We start from the raw sequence: 16,743 nt of genomic DNA, 5'->3' as shown, positions 1-16,743 counted from the left end.
TTGTTATAATTAGTTCAAAAATTTTTCTCCTCCATCATAATTAGTTCAAATTTTTTTCTACTAAATTGTTTAGAGAGGCCCTTAAATTTAAGTCAAAAGTTTATAAATAAAAAGCCACATGTTAGTCACTAAATGGGTTAATGTGTCACGTTAGTAATTCATTAGAAGAAAACAAAAAATTTATTGACAATGACTAAGTTTAAAGTGATTAGATTAAAAATTCTTTTTGAAATAATTAAAATAAGATAAAACTCTATTTTAAAGTAATTAAAGTAATAATAGAAGTGATTTACATTCATTTAAATAATACGATATGACTAGCTTAAAAAATTCGAACTATTTATCGGTGCATATCAAGTTATGTTAAATATAAATGTTTAGTTTTTATTTATCACAAAAATGATTATCTTTTTCCTCGATTTAAAAATAAATTAAACTCTGGTTCCATGAGAGAATCTCTACCCCACCTTTTAAAAAGTATTTTATTTATTCCATATTTTTTAATATGTGTCAAATTGTCATTGGATAAGTTTTTATAAGAAATGCCATATGTCAATAGCAAATTGGTACGTTAGTGTCATAGCATTTTTCGACATGGGGTAAACTTGTTAACGGGATGATTTTATAGGTATGAAATTGAGAATAAAAAAATCGCAAGTACCACATTGAGGAATGAGTTATGGTTCAGGTACTAAACTACATATTATCCCAAAATATGGCCATATTACATAATATATAAATGTTTAAAGTTAATTTTTTTTTAGAATCAAGACTAAATTGATGTAATTTATAAATGTTAAAGGTCAAAGTTATTATATTAATTTTAAAAGTTCACTGTTAGTCAGTTCGTAATTAAAAAATATAAAATTGAATAATTGAGTGATTATTCGGTAACCTTTCATTATTGAATAGTTACCATTTTATAACTTTTTATAGTTGAGTGACAAAAAAGATATTTACTAATCATTAGTTGATAAAAATTTCACATAGTGATGACAGCAAGTAAAAAGGAAATTAAAAATGGAGTTAAATGCACTAGACATTTTCAAATTATAATTTCTATTTTAAATTGATTTTCAAATTTCGAAAAATTTTAATTTCATTTCCAAACTATCAATGTTATTGCTAATAAGGATCTTTTATTATTGAAATCATTAATTTAACTATTAAATGACACGTAAAATTTTATATGACATAATTTAAAGTAAAAAATTAAAAAAAAGTAAAATATTATCTCATAAATTTTAAAATTTAAAACTAAAAATTAAGTAAAACTTTGGAAAAGTGAATAATAATTTTTGTAAAAACATTGAAAACCTCAAAATTAATATTTTTACGAGATCTATTTTTCTTTAAATTTTTTATTTTAAATTATGTCACATAAGATTTGAAATCTTATTTAACAATTAGATTAATTATTTTAGTAATTTAAGGACTTTATTGATATAACATTGATACCTTGATGTTGTAATTAGAATATTTTAATGTTTGAAGACCAATTTAAAATGAGGGTCATAATTTAGGGATGTATGGTGCAATTAACTCACATAAAGGTCAGGTACGGATTAAGGTGAAAATAGAAGAATATATAAAGCCTATGGGCCAAAGCCCAAAAGATTAATCATCTTCCATCTTTTACCATCCAAATCTCCAGCCCACTCCAATTCTGAAAACTCTTCCAATGGGTTCCATTGACACGCCGACAATTACAGAGAACGGTTCGACCCAGTCTCAAGCCGCCGCTCCTTCCGGCGGCGACCACAAGCCTCCGGCCTCAGCTAACGGAGCGCAAGTGGAGGTGTCGCCGGAGCCTGAAGGAACGAAAAAGAGGCGGTCGAGTATGCTACCGCTGGAGGTGGGTACTCGCGTGATGTGCCGCTGGAGGGACGGCAAATATCATCCTGTCAAAGTTATCGAACGCCGTAAGATGCCCTACGCTGTGCCCTATGATTACGAATACTACGTTCATTACACCGAATGTAAGTTCTCTTTTCTCCTTTAGATTTTAGGTTTTTAATTAATTTTTCATTTTTTAGGGTTTTTCAAATTTTAGTTAAATTTTAGAATTATTATGCTAGAAATGTTAGAAAATTAAGTGTGTGTGTGTGTGTGTTTTTTTTGTCATAACCATGAGAGTGATATTGAAATTATAGTTAATAGGAGGCTTGATGAATGGGTGAAGCTTGAACAGCTTGATCTTGATTCTGTCGAAACTGTTGTCGACGAAAAGGTTGAAGACAAGGTAGACATCCCTTTCTAATGCAAATTCTACATTTCATTTCCCTCACTCGTTATCTTTGAGGGTGTGTTCATTTGAATAAATTTGCCAATGAGGTTTTCAGGTAACAAGCTTAAAAATGACACGCCACCAGAAGCGGAAGATTGATGAGACGCATGTAGAAGTAGTGAGTATATGTAAAACTTTCAGTTACTAATGTTAAAGATAGGGGGGCATGTGATGGTTGTAAATTTGGTTGCTTTTGTATTTCTGTAAACCTATAATAGTCTGCTCTGTTGTTTTCTAATAGGGCCATGAGGAGCTCGATGCTGCTAGCTTGCATGAACATGAGGAATTCACAAAGGTGAAAAATATAGCGACCATAGAACTTGGAAGATATGAAATTGAGACATGGTACTTCTCGCCCTTTCCGCCAGAATATAACGATTCACTGAAGTTGTACTTTTGTGAGTTTTGCCTCAACTTCATGAAGCGCAAAGAGCAACTTCAGAGGCATATGGTGAGCATTCCCTTAGTATGGCAATACTTTTCCTCCTGCAGTACTTTATGTTGGAATACATTTAGAATTTTAATTGTCCTCCATTTACCAGTTCCTTTCTAGCTTTCTAAGCACCTAGTCTAATGCAACTTTGCATGTCTCTGCAGTGTAATTGCTTATATAGAAAGTTTTAATTGTCACCTATGTATCTGTTTGTCTATGGCCATTGTGTTTTATGATCAAGATATGGCGCAATAGTCTTTTTCTCTTTATATCTTGAAGTAACATCTTAATTTGCACGTCTCTGTGGTGTACTTCCTTATATAGAAGGTTTTATTTATGCCTGCATTTATATTATGGGTTCTCTACTCTCTTTATCATCTCTGGGATAGATGGAATGTGTTATAGATGTTAGATATTGCTCAGTTGAAAGAAAAAAAATGCCTTTGTTGACGTGCAATTGCCTTAAGCCGCAAACAGGGCTGAGATAATATTAACTCTGGTTTTATGACTAATGTGTAGAGAAAGTGTGATCTGAAGCATCCCCCTGGTGACGAAATATATAGAAGTGGTACTCTGTCAATGTTTGAGGTATGCTGTTGATGAGCCTTTAGTGCTGCTACTTTCTTGCTAACTCAAAGAAAAAGAAAAGGGTCTTTCTTGGTGCATTTTAAGTAAATCGATATGGTTCTGGTTTTCTTCACTTCTACCCCATTGTTTTCATGTCTAACTCTTGGAAATTCATGACACGGTTGAAAAATCTGGGAAAAAATTACCAGAAAGAGAGAAGGAGAGAGAGAGAAGAGAGCATGAGAAAGCTAAGAGAGAGTGAGAAAACCAATTCCAAATTTCATAACCACCTCCATTGCCTGATTGGTGGCTTAAAAGGAGAAAAACGGTTTCTTAACAGCTGTCATAACTAAGCTTAAAAGTCACCGTTTCATTAAACTGTCCCTCTACACTGACAACCCAACCCCCAAAACGATCTGTATTATTTTAAAGAGTCCAAAACGCAGCGTTTACAACAAAAATATAAAACAAACTGAAATGACCAGAAATTTAAACAGACCGTTGTTGACCGAAGCTTGACTTCCATTTTGGTCCATAACAATTAAATTTTCAAAACTATTTGATTGTCTATGAATCAAATAATCATGAAATCTTCTTGAAGAATGCTTAACTTTGAAAAGTAGAGTCTGCTTTGAGTTCTATTTTTTCCCTTTTTATCTTTTGGCTTATAATTGTTCAAATATTTGTCACCACTCTCCTCCCCCCCCCCTTTTTCTAGCTCCCATGCTGTGTTTTCCTGCTACATAATTACTGTTGTTAATTTTCATGTTCGTTTGCTCAAATATTTTGTAACAGGTTGATGGCAAAAAGAATAAAGTTTATGGGCGGAATCTTTGTTATTTGGCGAAGTTATTCCTTGACCACAAGACCCTTTATTATGATGTTGATCTGTTTCTGTTTTATGTTTTATGTGAATGTGATGATCGAGGTTGCCATATGGTTGGATACTTTTCTAAGGTAACTTCTAGTGCGTTTTGGTTACTTGATGCAGTGGAGATTTATAACTAGTGTGTATATGTTAGTGGTCATTCTGATATTTTGTAATTGGAATTTAGTAATGTGGCATGGAGTGGATACAACAATTCTTGTCTTTGTAGCCTCAAATTATGAGCTTTCAAGTAGTAGAATTTAGTGTTTATATGTGTGTATTTGGGGCTTTCAATTGCTTATTCATTTCATAGCATGTCTGCTAAAATTTTTTGTAGTTACCGATCATTTTTTGTCATTTCATTCTTACTTGTATTTTAGACTGTACCTCCTAGCACAAACAAATATCTTAGTTAGTAGTTTGTGTCTGATCATGCAGGAAAAGCATTCTGAGGAATCATATAATTTGGCATGTATCCTTACCCTTCCTCCGTATCAAAGGAAAGGCTATGGAAAGTTTTTGATAGCCTTTTGTAAGCTCCCTGCCCCTCTTGATATTTGATTTTCTTTTTCAAGGCTTATTTCATTAGTGGATCAGAATAAGTGAGCTATTTATATGTTTGAATGAAAGAGAGACGGCAACAGATAGCACCAAATGATGATGATTATTCATTCAGCATTAAATGAGAATGTACCATTATCCTACTAGTTAGATTCTCAATATAACACCAAGTTGGTTGTCTGGAATTGTTCTCAAGTTAGTTTACTAGAATCATGAGCTGCTGCGAATTTATAACATTTTCATGGAGTAAACTTAATCTCTATCTTCTAATTTCTTAAATTTTATTGTTTCATGCTAGCTGCGTAGTCTTGAATATAAATGATGTTATACTTGATTTTGTTGTATTGTACTTTGCATTTGATCCCATCGGTATTTTATAACTCAACTTTATTGCTTTTTTTATCTCTGTTATGGACCCAGCATATGAACTTTCAAAGAAAGAAGGTAAAGTTGGCACACCTGAAAGACCACTATCCGATCTAGGGCTGTTGAGCTACAGGGGGTACTGGACAAGGGTTCTTTTAGACATCTTGAAAAAGCATAAGGGAAATATTTCCATCAAGGTATCACTACCTGAAGCTGTATTAAAAATGTAGTGGGCTGTGTTCTATGCAATTCCCCTCTTCTTTGTCCTAATGGAGATTTATGTTCTTGCTTGGGGGGTGGTCAATGCCTACACTGTAAAATGCAGTGAGACTCAGCGCCATCAATTTAGATTAATTTGGAATGGGAAGACTTGCTTAATTAGATATCAATTAAATAGTATTGGAACTTTTGGGTTGAGAATAAATGCTCATTGGTCATTCTGAAATAATACACGTAATGCAGTGAGACTCATGAATGGCAAGACTTGCTTAATTAGATATCAATTAAATAGTATTGGGAACTTTTGGGGTTGAGAATAAAATGTTCATTTGGTTCATTCTGACATAGGGTTGCTTGCTTTCACTTTAGATTGATGACAACAGATGAGGCACTAACCTAGAAACTAAAAGTCGGTATATTATCTTCCACATAGAAATAAGAGAAAAAAAAATTGAAAATGATGTTAAGGAGCATGCCTGATTCGATAGGTTTGATGCTGCTTCTGATAAACTGTTTATTCTTGTTTGTTATATTGATGTCTCTGAATAGCTATATCTATTAATGCGATTTCTCCTAGAATATTGATTCATCCTTCTTGTACAAAATTCATTGCATTGTGGTGTCACTGAACTGTTAAATACTAATTTTCTACATGAATCTAATTTTCTGCAGGAGCTCAGCGACATGACAGCTATAAAAGCAGAGGATATATTGACCACCCTGCAGAGTCTAGAACTGATTCAGTACAGGAAAGGTCAACATGTTATCTGTGCAGACCCCAAGGTCTTGGATCGCCATCTAAAAGCAGCTGGCCGTGGTGGTCTTGAGGTTGATGTTAGCAAATTAATCTGGACACCATATAAAGAACAGAGTTAATGATGCTACTCATATAAAGAACAGGTTCGATTACACTAACGAGTTTGTCTACTTAGTAGCTGTTTTCTTAGGAATAGTAGCTGTTTAGTTAGGAATTTGTAGCTTCTTGTGTTTTATGTATAAAGCTGAGGTCTTAGATTATGAGATTAGAAACTCAAACTTAGATCAACTCAAGAGCCATTTACATTCTAGATGTACTTATTGCCATCACGCCATTACCTGTGTCATCTGAGACTTGTCGGGACAAGCTAACCTGTATATGTTTGATTACACCGTGAGTTACAATATAACGACTTTCTTCTCTCTCTCTCTCTCTCTTATGTTTGACATTTGATTTGATTTCCACATGTGTTTGAATGGAAGTTGTTGCTCGCAACCTTATTGCTTCTGAATGGGTTTTATAATCATATTTCATGTCCTACTTTTCTCTACCCTTGGTTTGGTAGTGTTGTTGGAAAAATAGTGGAGGAGAGAAATGGTGACAATCTTTGAGTCTTCTCTCCCGTTGGTTGGTTATCTTTAGATGATTGTAATTTAATCTACCTTTCACCGTCTTGTCCCCTTTTATGTTTGTCTATTAGATTTGACAATTGATGCCAAGGAAGGTAGTATATCTTTTATAACTCATATATAAAATTATACGTTGGGTATGGGTGTATATATATGTATTTTTAAATCATATTTCATTTCCATCTTTATGCAAGCTTCCGTGTTTGATGCTTTGTTTTTGTTTCTGGGGCTCTAAGCAAGCTTCAACAATGGAAAGGGGTTGATGTTAGGCATCCTAATACTAGCATAGGGGTTGATGTTAGGCATCCTAGTATTAGCAAAGTGGGGTTAATGCTAAATTATTTTATCTGTTAAAAGTCACTGCTGACCACAGTTTTATTCCCTTTCTCTTGGCCATTAAATTTACTGTTTGATGTCTGCCTAATGATACAGTCGGCTCTGTTTACAACCATCACCTTCAATAACAGTTCTTCACTATATTTTATTACTGTATATATATATTACATTGTATGTTTTATTAAATAAAAATAATCTTTAATAAATAAAATTACATTTTTATATTTTATTAAAGAGTTAATATATCATTAGATATTGGTACTAATTTTTTAATGTTTAATTTGAGTTGATTCGACACATTTTAGCATCCTAATACCAATGTTGATTTTTTAGTAGAATCAATTTTTATCAATTCAATCATAACCTCAAAAATTAAATGAATTTATAATTATCACTAAATTTATTTTTTTTCTTTTGATATATTTAATGTCTATTTTACAGTTCATGTTCGGGATTCGTGATTATTTCTTCCAACAATATTGTCTAAATCTGCACTCAATCACTTATTGGTTATCACTAAATTTATTTTAATAATAAAATCAAAAATACAAAGATGCAAACTTGGTTATATTAACAATTAATATAAGGTGAACCTTAAGACCTAAAAGATTAAGACCATTACAAACTCATGTACCGGCCTTTACAGAAAGAGCAAGGAACCACTACAACATTTGTTCACATTTACCAATGTTAAATGAAACTGGTTACATCGGTTTTTTATACATAATCAACCTATTGGTCAACATTCAGTAGTAATTGATCCATCGGCTTTGGTTTTAAGCAATTTAATCAAATCCACTTGATTTTGGTCAAATTAATAATTTTCTTGTTTAAAATAAAGTCATTATATATTATAAATATTTAAAATAAATTGAAAATAATATATAATAAGTGAATTCCCCACTAATCAACTTAATCATTTCGATTGAGCTTTGAACTTAACATCAACAAAACTTAATAGATTTCAATTGAATTTTTGCTCACATTAATAACAGCAATTTAAAAACATTAACGTAGTACTATTGATTTAGTTATAATTTTAACATCAAATTTATGTCTATTGTATAGTTTATAGAGATTAATTTTTTTAATCGATGCTCACTATTCTCTCTTAATATCAATATCATTTTTAAGATAGGGATAAGGATGAAAGCTTTAATTCTTTCAACCCGTTAACATGTGAAACAATGTATGTTTGTTTTCAAGTTACTGTAGTTCCGGGCTCCCGCATCAGTGTTGACAAATCAATTTCCGTTTCACATTGTCATATCTTCTCTATCTTATTCACCAGTCAAAAAGACAAACCCCAGAACTGTCATCCTTTAGAAGTCATTAGCCCTTCCCAAATAAATGATTTTTAATAGGTGCCAAAATTAATCTGAAAATAGAACCTTGATCTGACACCCCCTTATCTGTTCATTTTGTCACCCTCATTATCAAACCGGCAGCAATAATCTTTGTGGTGGCCATGTAGGGTCTGTCTGTCATTAACTTTTTTAAGATTAAAATATCCTTAAAATTTCTTTTAAATTTTTATCAACAATCCCATTACCATCACCATAATTTCATGTCTCTTAACACAAGTGGAACACAAACATTAATCATCAAAATTGGAACTCTTCTTTTTTTCTTTTTTCTTTTTTGTAGAACAAATCATATACATTACCTATTACATTGTATGGATCTGGTTTTTTTTTTTCATCAAACAGTGGTTGGTTCTTGATGTCTGTTAAGTTGAATCTGTTGAAGCTGTAATCTTTCCAGTGCAACCCCACGTGATCTCCTCTGCCAAAGTGTAGTATCGGATCCATCTCTTTCATCACCTTGTTTCGGCCCTTTTTTTATTACAGGCAAAGGTGGATCCATGGTTTCAATGTTGATTGTACCAGAATTCTCTTTCCCATCATCACCCTTAGGCTTGCTTGTCCCATTTATCAACACTTGTTTTCTTCTACAACCGGTGGTGGCGGCGGTTGTGGAGGTAGCGGGGCTGCCAGTTAAATTCTTACCAGAAAAGAGCTTCTTAAGCTTGAAATATTTGACAGTACTACTATTGAAGCTGCTGCTATTCTTGGGGGTGACAGTACTGAGCTTGTAAGAAACAGGGAACCCAACAATCTTGTTGTTCCTCTTCACTTGTCCCATGCAACTGATCTTTGGTGACAATGGATCTTCAGACAAGGAAGCCGACCTGTCAACAACTTTCCATTTGGGAAGAACCACATCTTTAATGGAAGGTTTAGAACACAACAATGGCAAAAACATTCCTTTACTATTAATCTGCTGCTGCTGATGGTATCTATTTCCCATCTATTTTGAAAAGAAAGAAAAAATGGGAGATGGTGAGATGAATGGAGAAGAAGAAGGAGAAAAAAGGGAGGGGTTATAAAAGGGGCAGTGGTTGAGTTTTTTGTACCAAAAAGTCTCTTTTGTAGGCAAAGTGATATTGATTTTGAGATTGTCAAATATATGAACAAAGTATTGTACTTATTTATTGTGTGGGAAGGTTTAGGGTTACATGTTATTATTATACCATTGATTTTGATTGTGTTACTGTTCAAACATTGGTAATTAAAGAAACTAAGAAGAAGACAAAATAGAAGTGAGTTACTTCTTACCTTTTGTTGATGACTTCCATGTCATCTAATGACTACTGCTGAATTTGGGTATTTTTATTTTCTAACATATTTTTTTTATATATAAAAATATTAGTTCTTTTGCAGCCAATACTAATCATATCAATTATTTTTGATATGATGTGTAAAATTATTCATAGTCCCTCTCAATTTATAAATAAGAAGACAATGCGATTCAACACACTCGAATCTACATCCTCCTGCATTGACAACAATATTCATATCAATCGAACTAAACTTAATGTGTCAAAAGATAATCAAGTTTGATGTTTTTGTGTGAGTTATTTTATATATATATATATATGAAATTGAAGTAAAGAGTATGAGTAGACAACATATAGGCGTGAACAGGAGCAACATTATTTTGGTTTTCTTGGAGACTGCTAAGCATGCTGTAAACTAAAGAAAAGTAACTGACTGTTCACAATTATTTTAGGCCCCCAAACTTTAAATCCCAATCCTTTTTTCTTCTTCTTGAAGGAAAAAAAAACAGACCCCAATTCACCAAATAGATTCCACCAATTTTTCACCCTACTGATTGTAAATCATAGGCTGACCCCCCTTTCGGGTCCCTTTTTGTTACCCATTTTCATTTGAAGTTGAGAGCCCATATGTAAGGTTAGTATTTACTTAGTTTACTTGTTTTTCTTTTATTTAGTTTTTCACCTTGATTTGAAAAAAGAAAAATTTTCACATGTTGAATTTTAATTGGTTAATTTAGTATTTATTACCAATGTTAACTTTATTTATCATAAGAATACATAAATTGACAGTTTAGATATATATTCAACATTTCAAAACTATAGGTACTACATTTGATATTTTATGAAAGTGCATGTACTAAATATGAGATTATCCCTTTTAACAAATTTGGAGCATGCATGTCATTTCCCGTTTTGAGGTTTTTAAGGAGTAACATAAAAATAAAAATATAAATTCACAACAAAGTTGGCTTTAGCCACTAACACATTAATTAATTAATTAAATTATAAAATAAAGCTAAAATACAAATTTTATATGACAAATAAAAATACGCCAATTATGTCAATTAAAATGCACAACATTAATTACAATTATTTTATATGAGAAGTCACACACTATAAATATAAATAAGATATTTGCACAATGGAAGAAATTCAATGCAAAATTCTTTATTGGTATTTTAAGTCTTCTTTTTTTGTATTTTATTTTTTTTTACTATTTTATTCATTTTTTGTATTTTAAATTTATATAAAAATATTGAGTAAATCATCTTTCGCGTTACTCCTAATAAACTAAAAATAAATATTTCGATATGTTCTACATTTAATATTATACTGTTAAATTAATTTTGTGTTTACAATTTTGACTATAGATGTGAGATTACAAAGTCTCCAACATCCAGGGGTGGCAATGGTGCCGGCGCTTAAAATGATATAAATTATTATAATAGTGAAATTTTATTTTATTTTATCGTAAAAATTAAAATTTAATTTTAGCTTCTAAAAAAATTTTCTAATTTTACTCCTGCCAACAACAAATTAGTAATCCCTTCGTATTGATCCAATTAAAGGTAAAGTGTTTTTTTCTTAAAGCATGGCCAAATGAAAGAGGAAATTTTTTTAGCCTTTTTTTTACTTATTTTAAATTGTCTACCATATTTTTTATTTATAGAAATAGCCCTTTCAATTTGTTTTTATAAATAAATAAAAAAATTATTTAAAACTTTTATATAATAAGCCCCTAAACATTTTTTTTAAAAAAGGTTATGTTTTAAATTCATCACTAATTTTTTAAAAGCATAAATAATTTTACAATAAATTATTTATAAGTCATATTATTTAAATTTACTTAAAAATCTACATTTACTAATTAATAATTAAAACTAGCTTACAAAATATGCATAGAAACATGATTTAAGACAATCTACTACTATAATATTTATTTATTTATTTTTTCCAAATAATATCATATATTTATTTGATAAATATTTCAATTATTTGTAAGCATTTCCTTAGGTGAAGTTTTACATGTAAAAATAAAACATTGATATATAATTTTTAAAAATTACTTCTAAATTGAATATATTTAAAATGTTCCACTAATTTTTATAAACTATAATTACAATTAAGTTATAAAAACTAAAATAAAACACAAACGGAATTAATATTACATGAAAAATGAGGGTACTTTAAAAACCCAATCACACCGTACAAATATCTAAATTAACTTTATTAAAATAATTTACCATTTTCAATTAATCGAATTAAAAAAATTTAAAATATAATAATTGAATTTAAATTTTGTTTTAATTAAAAATATTAAAAAACGCTGGAATTTTGTTGCCTCTATTGTTATTTATAAATAAAATTAAAGATACAAATATTAAATTCGTACATCACACGTGATAAAGCTAAACGTCGATAATAACAATATAGGAAGATCGCAAAGCAATGAGAATAAAAAATAAAACACAGATTTTACGTAAAAACCCTTTTGGAGAAAAATCACAGGCAAAGGAGAAGAAAATTCACTAATGTTAAAAATTGAGAATGATGCAAGAGAAGTTCCTACTGCATCTATTTAAAAGTTAAAAAATTTTATTCTAATCAAAGTCAAATAGAAAAAGTGTAGTACTATACGGCTTTAAGCCCACCACATATCCCCTAATTTTACCACTATATTTTCCTTTAAACAGAAATTTAAATCATACTACTCTAATAACACAAAATAAAATTAATTTACTGTTAGAAGATTCAAATCATAATTATATTATCTCAATCGTAATTATATTTTCAAAGGATATAATATAAATAAAAGCAACCAAAAGTGACTTTAATTAGGAGGTGAAGTAAAATGGTAGTCAAGAAGCTTGATCTATGTTCCATATATATATCTTACATCATCTCAAGACGTTTGTTTATTTTGCATTTCATGTCAAACGTTGAATCTTTAGGTTTATATATTTATTTTTTTAAGGGAAATAATTATAATAATATGTAATTTAAATTGAAAAAAAAATATAATATATGATGTTTGTTTTGGATAATCAACATCACAACTGAATCGAATCAATGAGAGCAGGCGAAATAAATAAAGCAACATGTTTGTTGAATATTGTGTTTATTTCGAGCTCCCTAAATTTACATATTTCTTTTCAATCAATCCTATATTTTAATTTTTATTATTTTAAAAAATAAAACCAATTATTATTTTAAAATTCAAATACTATAAATATATTATGATATATTAGTTTATTATTTATAAATATTATTAAAAAAGAAACCCAATTAATAGATTTAATTGATATTACTTGCTCAAGACTAAAATTTCGAAATTTTAAAAATATAAAGAATAGATATGATTGACTAAAGTTACAGTTTTATGTATAATACATAACTAATAACATAATTTAACTGCTTAATATTTAAATTGCAATTGAGATTTTAATATTTAAAAAATAAAAAGACTAAAATTAATTAGTTAAAAATATAAAAATTATCATAATATAAGGACTAGTAACAAAATTCCACCAATGAAAATAACAAACACCTAACGTCTTTTTTATCCTATCTTTTCTCATATTTATATTTCAAATTATGTTTACGTTTATGTTTATGTTTTTCCTTTTGGAAAAAATATTTTTATTTTAAAAAACCTTTATAAAAAAACAAATATAAAAAAGAGTCCGTTTAGGGTGGCTGACGGTTTCAAAATTATTATTTCTTAATTAATTTCTGTGAACCATGAAAATGGCGGCGGTTACGGGGAGACTGTGCCAGCACAGCCAAACATGTTTGAATATTTATCACCACCGTCGATCATAAAGAGGTAATGGAAGCCGTCGTTTTACATCTGAATCTCATCATCAATTAAAAAATTGTGATGATGAACAGTGGAGCGTGGTGGAAACAGTAAAGGATGGTCTGAGTCCCAGATATGGGAGAGATGCTTACAGCTCAGCCGACAGCACCATGTGTTCCCGCATGTGCATGGCACGTGATTCTCTTGCCCTTTCGTTTTGCTATATCTTGTCCCTAACCCTAACTACGATAATATTAAAATACCATCTGTTTTTAAAACTAAAATATAACTACTATAAGGACCATTATTATACGTTACAAAAGTTTTTTGAATTTATTTATTATTTAATTTTTTAAAATATCAATTATGATTCACAAGTGATAATGAAATTTAAAATTTTTATTAACCAGATGAAAACTCTCATCTAATTATAAGATATTCTAATTTCTTAGACACGTTTATTTATTATATCGTAATTTTTTATCATATTTGATAATATAAACTGCAATCATTAAATTATATAATTTTAAATTCTAGAAAATATTAATTATTATGAAAAAGATAAATTATACAATTGATCACTCAATTTTTAGAAACAAACCACTTTGATTGAACAGATCAAAGTCCTTTAATAGATTTGTTTAATTTCGATTAATTAGACTATAAACTTTTTAGATTATTTACTAATATAAATTATCTTCTCGTATTATGATCCACATAATGTAATTTAATATTAATTAAACATTAACTAATCGGTAAATTAATATTTACTTACATTTTATTTTACATGTAAAATTTATTGAGGACAAATATAGATGATAATATTAATGTGAATAATAAAATTTTGTTTAAACGAATTTGTACGAAAAATTATAAATATAAACGATGAATTAAACTACACAAGGAAGATGAGAGCGGCGGTTCACACAATGATACCGTGTAGAGAGCAATTTATGGTGGTAATTTGGCAAGGTTTTGGCATAAGAGAGGGAAATCTACTCTAATGGTGAAGGAGGGGATATATAGGCAAGTTAGGACACTCGTAGAATTGACACATGTTCGTGTGGGCTTGTCCTAGTCTACTCCGTAAGCAGGATAAGATTGATGTACCTGGTGATAAAGCTGCAACTAGACTTGTACGAATTTGATGAAGTTCCACTTGTAGGAAACAACGATTGTGTGCTGCACGTGTGTTTTTTCGTTCATCAAAATTTTGGTTTTGCCATAAGAGTGCGCCTATAGTTGTTAGAACAAGATACTCAATCCACGTCTTCAACATCAGGTCTTAAAGCCTGACTTTCTCTTGTCAAGGCCTCCATCTCACAATGAGAAGCCTGAAGTTACTGTTGTGGGAAAGCCAGTTGTGGTTGGTACTCTGGGTACATATGACACCCTTGCCTTTATACGTTAAGTGGGGAGGCAGCTTCATTGTGCTGCCACTGGAACTGAGGAGGGTTTTGACTTGCTCTCAATTCTCTAATAACTTCAGTGTATTGATGAAGTTGTTCTTGATGTTGTTGGTATTATTGGTCGTACCTAAGTTGTTGCATCATTTGATCCTTTAAAGCCCTCATTTGCTCTTATAATTCCATGAATTGTCGGGGAGAGAAATTGGAGCTATAATTCTGTTTGTTCTTTAGGAGTGGGGATTGAGTGTGTGGTAGGCGATGGTGGGAATGATAGCTGGTTTGTGTAAGTGTTGTATCTAGGCTACGGCTACCGCAGTTGATGCTGACGGCATCAATTTTCATATGGATCACTGTAGGGATTGTATTAAGGTGCACGTGCTGAGGATTGCTACTTTGGTCACTCTGAAAAGCAAATGTAAAAGTAATAGCAATGGAACCATGGTTCTTGGGGATGTTCTCGTTAGGATGATATAAATCCTTTCACGCTTATCACCCAAAAAGTTGAGGCTAAAGCTAAGAAGGATGATGAGAGTGATGGTTCACACAGTGGTATAGTGCAAAGAGCCATTTATGGTGGTGATTTAGCAGAGTTTGATATAAGTGAGCGCAACACCCCTAATGATGAAGGGGGAGTATATACAGAGAAGGCTGATCACTACGTGCCTTGGGCCTTGACATGTGTTCATACAAGTCTTGTATTCGTTTGCTCTTTATATGACATAATAGCATTTTAGCCAAGTGATGATGGGATTGATGTATCTAACGATTAGGCTACGATTTGATTTGTGCAAACTTTGATGAAGATACACATGCCATCCATGCAGAAGGGAAGCTTGACATATGTCTTGATGAGGTAAAGTGAAGGTACTCCATGTGTAGAGCATACTATGTGTTAACGGGGATCATGTTTAGAGAAGTACTGATTAAAGATGGTTTAAAACGAATGAAGGAAAATATTTCCATTTTCTACCATAATATGTATATAATTTAAGTTTAAGCAACAAGACAATGGATGCTAAAATCTGACATGACATGTTTTTGTGTTTTTAAATTTACTTTAATATCTATGTCCTCTTTCTCTGTCCTCAAATCAAACTATATTATTATTAAAGTAAAAGAAAAACTGAAATGGGAGATGAAGCTAGATTATGGGTTAGCTTAGGCTAGGCTAGACTTACAAGGGAAGGACATGCTTTGTCTTGTTCCTGAAAGACATGTTTTAAGTGTGACCCAACATTTTCTCCTAATCCATGTGTGCATAAAGTTTTTTTCCTTTTCTTTTCTTTTGATTCAATGTGTCCGTAAAGTAAATAAAGAAGTCTTGATAAAGAATAGACTTCTTCCTTTTCCTATACCCTCCATCCCTCTACCATGTCCCATGTATACCACAAAAAAGAAAGCACAAGATGCGTGGGGAAAGAAAAGCTTATCTGCCTGCCTAATAGACGGCCAAATTAAGATTGCTTCAAATATTACATAACTTTGATCATATCTGTTTTTTTTTTACACAATGTCTTGAACTACCCATAGCATATCCCAACACATAAATAGAAGGATAATGCACTTTAGTCAACTTAAATTTACATCCTCCTACATTGACAATAATATTCATGCCAATTGAACTAATACTCAATCCGCATTACATAACTTAGTTTTAGTTTTACATTCATATATTTTTTAATAACAAAGCAAAATAGGTAAAACTAAAGTTAGGTACAACGAATCCTATATTGATAGGGATTTGACATAGCTAGGTACTGGACCAACAAATTCTGCAATAGATGGTTAATATCTTATGTGACCAGCAGCATTGCAGTGTCATCAAATTCATTAGATCTGTCTACATTTTACTCTTATTCAACTAATTCTACTTGCTTTAAATGTTTCACTAG

At 30.9% G+C, this 16,743-nt stretch overlaps 2 protein-coding genes across 2 annotated transcripts; one reads left to right on the top strand and one right to left on the bottom strand.

The window, feature by feature from the left end:
• The first annotated feature begins 1,621 nt into the window (after positions 1–1,621).
• Positions 1,622–6,482, top strand: LOC107962479 (putative MYST-like histone acetyltransferase 1). Its single transcript, XM_016898886.2, has 9 exons — positions 1,622–1,979; positions 2,154–2,242; positions 2,343–2,405; positions 2,529–2,738; positions 3,240–3,308; positions 4,083–4,244; positions 4,594–4,687; positions 5,137–5,279; positions 5,974–6,482. Exons 1-9 carry the CDS (start codon positions 1,682–1,684, stop codon positions 6,175–6,177), a joined length of 1,332 nt encoding a protein of 443 aa, XP_016754375.1. The 5' UTR covers positions 1,622–1,681; the 3' UTR covers positions 6,178–6,482.
• A 2,242-nt stretch (positions 6,483–8,724) lies between these two features.
• Positions 8,725–9,333, bottom strand: LOC107962478 (uncharacterized). The gene has a single exon (XM_016898885.2). The coding sequence runs from the start codon at positions 9,331–9,333 to the stop codon at positions 8,725–8,727; it is 609 nt and encodes a 202-aa protein (XP_016754374.1).
• Positions 9,334–16,743: the final 7,410 nt, after the last annotated feature.

Source organism: Gossypium hirsutum, chromosome A06 (genome assembly GCF_007990345.1).
Source record: "Gossypium hirsutum isolate 1008001.06 chromosome A06, Gossypium_hirsutum_v2.1, whole genome shotgun sequence".
In the NCBI taxonomy this organism is placed as follows: Eukaryota; Viridiplantae; Streptophyta; class Magnoliopsida; order Malvales; family Malvaceae; genus Gossypium; species Gossypium hirsutum.
The sequence above is the reverse complement of the archived record's forward strand: the minus strand, read 5'-3'. Positions and strand labels throughout refer to the sequence as shown.